Source organism: Ostrinia furnacalis, unplaced genomic scaffold (assembly GCF_004193835.3).
Source record: "Ostrinia furnacalis isolate ACB-3 unplaced genomic scaffold, ASM419383v2 OfSCF1632, whole genome shotgun sequence".
Classification (NCBI taxonomy): domain Eukaryota; kingdom Metazoa; phylum Arthropoda; class Insecta; order Lepidoptera; family Crambidae; genus Ostrinia; species Ostrinia furnacalis.
The window spans coordinates 334,211-343,061 of NW_021131871.1; the positions used below are offsets into that span (position 1 = coordinate 334,211).

At 38.4% G+C, this 8,851-nt stretch overlaps 1 protein-coding gene across 2 annotated transcripts in view; it reads right to left on the minus strand.

Moving 5' to 3' along the window:
• Positions 1 to 8,493, minus strand: part of mys (position-specific antigen beta subunit myospheroid) — a 28,085-nt gene extending 19,592 nt beyond the window's left edge. Inside the window, exons 1-2 of one of the 2 annotated variants that reach the window (XR_003655919.1) lie at positions 2,307 to 2,789; positions 323 to 641 (exon numbers count right to left, since the gene is read on the minus strand). Coding sequence is in view for 1 of the 2 variants with exons in the window: in XM_028304996.1 (XP_028160797.1) it covers positions 323 to 611 (289 nt within the window). In the remaining variant the exon portion in view is untranslated. Of the gene's footprint in view, positions 1 to 322; positions 642 to 2,306; positions 2,790 to 8,385 lie in introns of those variants that run through there. The other variant, XM_028304996.1, reaches the window with a different exon arrangement.
• Positions 8,494 to 8,851: the final 358 nt, after the last annotated feature.

Sequence of the window (8,851 nt, forward strand, 5' to 3'; positions counted from 1 at the left end):
TTCAACTGTCATTATCATTAGTTAGGTATGATTTTGTTAGGACTTGGTTGGGTAATAGAAAGTATAAATAAGTGTTACCCTAGGTGCAGACCACCGACTTTTAGTTGGCTGATAGTTGGGTCGGGCTGTTAATCAGTATGGAGACGTATGACAGTGCGCACATTACACCGATTTGGTATCGGCTGATTCTTCATACAAATTAAAATCGGACCCAACTATCTGCTGACTAAAAGTCTGTAGTCTGCAGGGAGTAAAGCCTATTAGTAATAGGCTATTACAACTACCTATAGGACAACATAAAATGAATAAATTAGTTAGGTACCTCTAGTCAGCTCCTTATTGTATATAGGGTCGATAGAGCGCTGGTTGTCCGGGTTGAAGATATACTCCTCGCTGCAGCCTGCGGTGCCGCCCTCCATCGCGGGGTTGAAGCACCGGGGTCCATTGAACTCGGGGGCGAAGCACCACGCACAGCTGGGGGTGCGAATGCAGTTGCTGCAGCTCGTCTTGCTGGAACAGGGGTTCTGTGCGAGCAGGTGCTCCGCCCTTTGACACCAGCAGAGCCCCACCAGACACGCCCAGATGAGCAATCGCATTATCGGTCGTTGCATTTTGAAGATTCGATTTTCAGATCTTAGTTTCTGTAACAATTTTAAAACATGATTACTACACACTTTACTTCTGCACACTCCGAGCTGTTGAGGTAGGTCAGATATACCTACATCGTGTTTACTAATTGTAAAATGCTGTATAGTATTTAGCTGGAGTGGAATCACATCGGCATTTAATCAATCATTAAAAAATACTTTTTTAATATTATTTTGTGTTAGTTGAAATTGATCATGTAAGTTACAATATAAGCAAAATTTTACACGTTTATGTACTTATATGTCAAAAGTGGCTCCAATTACACACAGTAGTGCTGCTCGCCAGTTCTATTACTTGAACTTGGCTTGACACGCTACATACCTACATAAACGATTTACACAGAGATTTACTAATTGCTGAGGAAAGAAAATGATTACTCAAAATGAATGTTACGTATTTTATCCAGCCTAACTGCCAAAAAAGTAATATGTACAAGAAGATAATTATTTACACAGGAAAAAATACTATTACTAGTATAGTATTGCAATGAATATTAAACAGCATTTTATCCTGTTTGTATTTTAAAACAACGAAATGGGTTCATCGCTGGGTATATTTATAACTGAAAACATGAAAGACGTCTACTAATTAGTCATATTTTAAACTGTTTTATTGCAAAATTAAAACGATTTTTACATAAAAACCATGTAGGTACGATACGATAAGCCAATACACTGTACAGTATATTGCTGTTTCTAGACTTAACATATAATAACATACGTAAAAAGTAAATTGTCGTTATCATTTACTGCAACTCTGAATGAATACCTACCTACTCGTAATAGAGAAAAGGACAGTAATGAAAACAGCTTATAACTTATCAACAGGTGCAAGATTACTACTAGTTTAACAACTTTTGCAAGAGACAAGACTGGTTGCTGTCAGCTAACACCGATCCACATGGGCTACGGGCTACCACGCACCTGTGGGCGGCGAGCGAGAAAGGGCGCCGCCCACGCAACAAATCGAGGCCACGGCGGGCTGTGGGATGACCGAAGAAAATAAAAGCGTGTGTTGACAAAATGTACAAACGGCTTTAAACGTGTTGCCATGTGGTGCAGCAAATACAAAACGAACGAACGAAGTAAGGCCACGTACAGTGTACGTAGGTAACATGAAAATGCTAAAGAAGCGAAGAAACCAATAGAGAATTTTGTGTATGAGTTTTATAAAAACGACAATTTATCGACATTGTTAATTAATGTTATTCGTTTTAGTTACATTTATCATTGATATTACACACAATTTACCCTCATGTTTCTCGCTTCAAAATCAACATTGAAACAAATAAAGGACAGTCAACGTCAAAAGTGTTTTCAATAGGTAATGATCAATCATGAGTAGGTACTATTTTAACAAAAAAAAAAGTTTGGTAATCATTAGCTAATGAACAGTTGATGAGATTTTTGATGTAAGTGTTTGTGTTTACCAACCACCTGAATTGATCACTCAAGGAATAGTTCGCGCGCGAGTTTTTAATACACATGACTTTTATGAACATTTTGCTTCTGACCCTCTGCTTTTGAATAAGTAATGATATTATCATATTATTTTCTATTTTCTAAACTATTCGTCTCTTCTTCTCCCTTACAACTAATAGCTACAAATTATTTGTTTTGTTTATTATGTCATCTTCAAAAATAAAAGCTCCAACTTACCTAGCCAAGGAGAACTTGTAAACGTTTAACTTTTATGTAAATACAGACACTATACACAACGTGACTCTAGCACTAGACGATTTATTTGAAAGAAATAAATTCCACAGCACTGTTATCACAATCCAATGTCATATTAGTTGAGTCACATTACTCACATTTCTAGTAACAACAATTTCTTGGATGAAATCACTATACTCATGTCATGTTTTCCTTTTAATTAAACACTATCAGTCACTAAAACCCAATCAATCGTTCCAAAAATCAAGGCAAAAATTATAAACTATTTCGGTGTGTCCCTTTTAACTTTTTAATCACTTTTACTTTAACTTTTCACTGACCTACTACCCTTTAGCGACAAAAGAAGTCGTTTCTCTTTCGTTTTAACGAGTTTTTTTTTATTGCAAACAGTGTTACGTTATTATCGAGACGCAGAGTGCAGAGCGACGCGACCTGCGCCCGCGCCGGATACACGCGTGACTAATGGAACAGAAAATAACTCGTCAGCGATACAGCGGGCCTGCAGCGCAGCGCCGTCACCGTTCCTTCTTGGAATCAATCAATGAGAACGCAAAAATACGAGTCATAAAGTTCACCGTGAAGCAGCAGGGGCTAGGGACATCTGTGACGGACAAGAAGACCACAAAATTTAACTAAAATCGTCAATCTATTTAGTAGAAGTGACATTCAAATTAATGCTTTCCTAAATCAAGTACAATAACACGATGATGATAACATCCATCCATATTATTACATATTATAATTCAAGTAGCTCTGTCTGTCTGTTACTTTATCTCTCTTAACCTACTGAACCGATTTAGATAAATTTAGACTACAGGTAAGTACCTATAATGATTTCGTGATTAAACTTTAGTGTTCTAGTTACCAAACCATTTTTATTCAAGGAAACGTTATAACGTAAAAAGTTATAAAGCTGAAACAATGACACACTGCTTCTATTTGACATTGACCTACATAGTTGTAGCGAAGCTGTCTGTCTGTACCAGGATAAATCGAAATGGAACATAATGTGCTTCAGAAGACAGGCCTGTATAAAATCGTTTGTTGCGCAGAATAAAATCTATCTTTGCACAGCCTTAATAGACTCTAGAAAGACAAAAGCTGAAGATTTAAAGATATTAATAAAGATTTTCTGGAAATCCCTTTCTTGAGGTCAAACTTGAGGAATTAACCAAGTAAGGTCTTAATTTTTGCAATCGAATATAATGACACTTTGATTAAACTTTGCAAGAATTGTTTCCAAAAGTTTTGGAGTGGTAAAACGAGCGCCAACATCAGGTTTGTAGGTCGTACACATTGCGTCATTAGCATACAAGTAATAGTATGAATCAAGCGCTCACGTCAGCATACCTGAGGTGGTACAGCGCGGCGATGACCATAGCATTATGTAAATTACTCAGTTACTATTCATATCTATGCCATAATGCTTTATCGTAAACCATTTTTGATCGGCCTGGTAGCTAGCCCTTTTTCCCAATATTTGGGGTCTGCTTTCCTCGATCTGAGGCGCCAGGACAGTCTGTCCTGGGTTGTACTTCTACTAGAGTGACTTGTACACTGTAGAGCTACAGTCTACAGCCTACTATTGTGTAATAGTGGGCATTTGAGCAATATCAGTATACCTACCATTTATTGCTTCAAACCGATCCTAATGTTCCTCCGGCTACGTAATATTACGTAGTCGGAATAATATGCATGGTAAGCGATAGTAGCGTAATGCAAGAGATGAGACGAGAATACATTTACTTGTAAATGGAACACCATAACATTTTAACAGTACGGTTAAGTATTCCAAGAAAACGAGCCGCCTACTACCCTTTCAGGCATGCAATCTACATAATGGATAACCAGACAGTCTACGTGTATCTACCGGTAAAAACGTACAGGCAGTGCAACGATCAAAATAGCAAAAATGTCTTTACGTGTATGACGGTAGGGATCAAAGTGGTAATGACTTTTGTTTATATCTGTACCTCCGTTTCCGTATAACTTCAGCCAGTTTCCATAAGGCGACTATAACGGTTGAGGGGTGCACTGGAAGGGTCAACGCCCGCCCCTACTTCACGTCGGCTTGCCCTTTATTGCATAAAGTGTATTTTCGTCACAAAACAGTTGTCTTGTAAATAAAGTGATTTGATTTGAAAAAAAAAAAAAACATCAAGTAAAGTTAACTTTATCAATGGCCGAATGAATTAGGATGACGCGATGCCGATGGAAGCGCAATGAAAATGTTTTAAAATAATTTAAATTGCAAACGTTTTGCAATGGCGACTGGCTCATACGTAAGCTTAAATTTTACGAGAGAAGAGACTATATTAGCGGGAATGGCCAGGGGAGATAAGTGCTAATTAAAGCCCAAAAGCTCGTCACCTATCGCCTGATAAACCGTTATAACGCTATCAGTTATTAAATCGAAAATAAAGTTAAAACGAACGAATAAATAAACTGAGAGTATTTTAGAGATTTTTGGAGACCATGAGTCATAAAAATATTCTAGGGCTCCAGGCAAAAAGTAGAGACATTTTGGTATATTTATACAACTCTTTAGAGAAACTATCAATAAGGTTTTTACTTTTTTTACAACTAATAAAGGAGACTAGGAGAGCCTAGATATCTATGTAAAATCATAAAGGGCAGTATTTGGGGATGAGGACATTCATTGATGGCTGATATCAAAATTGAGGTATAGAGTTATTAGTGATGAGCATTTTATTGTAAATTCATTTTAGAACTATGTATTTAAATTGATTTTCATTTTAAGCCTTTACAAATTCTAAAGTAAGAAACTAGGGTACCTAATAATAAAAAAGGTCCAATTAAAAATGCTTTTATTTAATATGACTGATAAAGATGCATGAACCATTCTAACATCATTGAATAATACAACAAACAATAAAATTATTTTTAAATCAAATAGGCAATTAATTTAAAACCTGATAGTGGCATTATTACAAAAAGTTAAATGGGCATTGAACACTTCTTTAAGTTAATATTTTAAGTATAAAAATGTCATTTTAAACACATGTTTATCATCTGTTTAAGTTTTTTGTAATAACACCAACAGTATAATATGGGAATGCCTTATGGCATTAAGTTCGCCTAATGTTAATATTTTGGCATTGAAGTATAAATAAATAAATCCATAATGTTGATAGAAAAATTAGGCTTGTATTAGATTTATTACCACTAAAATATAAGAACTATGAACAGAGGTGGAATGATGATGATGATGATGATGATGATGATGATGAGTGTTTAGCGTTTTGGACATGCAAGAAATTATGGGTTCAAAACCCCGAAAGCTTTCAGCTCGAGTTGCAAAATCGTTTCGAATGCCTAGGAGACTGCGAAAATGTGGACAAATACAATGACAGGTTCGTGGAAATTGTCCAAACGACTGGGTCTAAGTTCTTTAAAACCCGTCGTTCAAAAGGAACCAAAAAGATCTCTGACCTCACCAATCAACTCATGGAAGAGAGACGGAACTTGGTTCTGCAGTCCTCTGAAGATGCTGCTCAGTATCGGCGCCTTAACAGACAGATCTCCAAGTCTTTGACTCGCGACCTACGCCAATTTAATACAGACCGTATTAAAGAGGCGATTGAGCGAAACAAGGGCTCTAAAGTGTTCGCAAGAGATCTGTCTGTTGGCCAAAGTCAACTGACCAAGCTGAAGACAGAGGATGGCAGAGCCATTTCGTCGGGGCCGGAGATATTGGAAGAGGTCGAGAAGTTCTACGGACAATTATACACGAGTGTACGTGCACCTGTCACAAATCTAGCCGAAGACCCAAGAGCTAGACTGACCCGACACTATACCGAAGATATCCCGGACGTCAGTCTGTACGAGATTAGAATGGCTCTCAAACAGCTGAAGAACAACAAGGCACCGGGTGATGATGGAATCACGGCTGAGCTTTTGAAGGCAGGCGGAACGCCGGTACTGAGGGCTCTTCAGAAGCTGTTCAATTCCGTCATCCTCGAAGGGAAAACGCCTACGACATGGCACAGAAGTGTGGTGGTACTCTTCTTCAAAAAAGGTGACAAAACCTTATTGAAGAATTATAGACCCATCTCACTTCTGAGCCATGTCTACAAGCTGTTTTCAAGAGTCATTACGAATCGTCTCGCTCGCAGGCTCGACGACTTCCAGCCTCCCGAACAAGCCGGTTTCCGAAAAGGCTTTAGTACCATAGACCACATACATACGCTAAGGCAGATTATACAGAAGACCGAGGAGTATAATCAACCACTTTGCCTGGCGTTTGTGGATTATGAGAAAGCCTTCGATTCGGTCGAGACCTGGGCAGTGCTACAGTCTCTCCAAAGGTGCCAAATTGACTATCGATATATCGAAGTGTTGAGGGATTTGTACAAAAACGCCACAATGTCGGTCCGCCTCCAGGATCGGGATTCGAAACCTATCCAGTTGCAGCGAGGGGTAAGACAGGGAGACGTCATATCTCCAAAACTGTTTACCACCGCCCTGGAAGATGTCTTCAAGCTTCTGGACTGGAACGGATTTGGCATAAATATCAACGGCGAGTACATCACCCACCTTCGATTCGCGGACGATATCGTAGTCATGGCTGAGACCTTGGAGGATCTAGGCACAATGCTCGATGGCCTCAGTAGAGCCTCTCAACAAGTGGGCCTCAGAATGAACATGGACAAGACAAAAATCATGTCTAATGTCCGTGTTGCACCCACTCCTCTGAAGGTTGGAGACTCTACACTCGAAGTTGTCGACAATTATGTATACCTGGGACAAACAGTCCAGTTAGGTAGGTCCAACTTCGAGAAAGAGGTCAATCGTCGAATCCAACTCGGATGGGCAGCGTTCGGGAAGCTTCGCCATATACTCATGTCCGAAATACCGCAGTGTCTCAAGACGAAAGTCTTCGAGCAGTGTGTGTTGCCAGTGTTGACATATGGATCCGAAACGTGGTCGCTTACTATGGGCCTCATAAGAAGGCTCAAGGTCACCCAAAGGGCGATGGAGCGGGCTATGCTCGGAGTTTCCCTGCGTGATCGAATCAGAAATGAGGAGATCCGTAGGAGAACCAAAGTAACCGACATAGCTCGCAGAATTGCTAAAATCAAGTGGCAGTGGGCGGGGCACATAGCTCGTAGAGACGATGGCCGTTGGGGCAGGAAAGTTCTCGAGTGGCGACCACGGGCTGGAAAACGTAGCGTGGGCAGGCCTCCTACTAGGTGGACCGACGATCTGGTAAAGGTCGCGGGAAGAGCCTGGATGCGGGCAGCGCAGGACCGTTCAATGTGGAAAACCTTGGGGGAGGCCTTTGTCCAGCAGTGGACGTCATTTGGCTGAAACAACATGGGTTCAATCCCCAAACATCACAAACATTTGTCAATATTTTAATGTTAATAATTAATTAATCAGTTTGAATTTTGAATCAGTTTGTATTGGCCAACATACTATTTAGTAATGTAGGTACATACACACATACACATAACATAGTCTACCTATTTTCATGTTTCCCTGACCGTTGTACCACTAGGAGTACTATTAGTATTACAAGGTTTCTATAGATATAATTGTATCTTACCTTACCAATAATACCTTTTGTAAACATTATGAAGCAATAAAACTATTGAGTAGTATTGAGATAGAGACTAGATGGGTCAGTGTAAAATGATAAAGGTTAATTGTTTATTTATTATTTAGTATGATGAAAGTGCCTGTGTTATTTTATACTATGTTGAAATTTGTAGCAAGCTCTTAAGAAACCTTCAAACCATTTAAAACAGGGATACCTAGTACATTTAATGTTACAATTCCCATTGTGTATTAAAGTTCCATCTGATATAGAGGAAATGTAACCTAACTTAACCAAAGGCTTCAGAAACAAATACCACTTGTAATATTCTTTGAGTTATAAATTTAATGACTGAATCAAATATTGTTTTAGCCAATTACACTAAAATCAGGTCGTGAGATCATGGGGCAAGCAAGTGTGAGGGCCTTGCCATTATTACTATACAGCTATACATCTACAAAGAAACTAGTATGTATTATGTCAGTAAAATTGTGTACTTACCGATTAATGAAATAAAAACACTAAATATACATTTTAAGTTCAATCAAATAAATTTAATAACTAAAATGTAGGAAAGATTACTCATCTGCTGCTAAATAAATAAATCCCTATTTCTCTCTCTGTCATACATGATCTCTCTGTCTTGGTGTCTTCGTCGATCATTTATTGGTCACTAGACCAATAAAAGTTTTTTTTTATTCGTCAATTCAAAATATGCCATGTTACTATTGGCTAGCGAACCATGATAGTTTTTGGTTTTGACGTTTAAATGTTACGTTCAGAAACTTAGAGGTGCAGTGCAGCTGGTTGTCTTCTAACTAAAAATTTAATATCTCTAAAATGGGGTTCAGTAAAATCTGAGGAAGATTTGTGTCTACCTCTTTTAGCCATTTTATTAATTTTACAGCTCAAAAATTATTTTTAAGTGTTAATTTAGCTTTGTAGACAAATGATAATGGATTACATT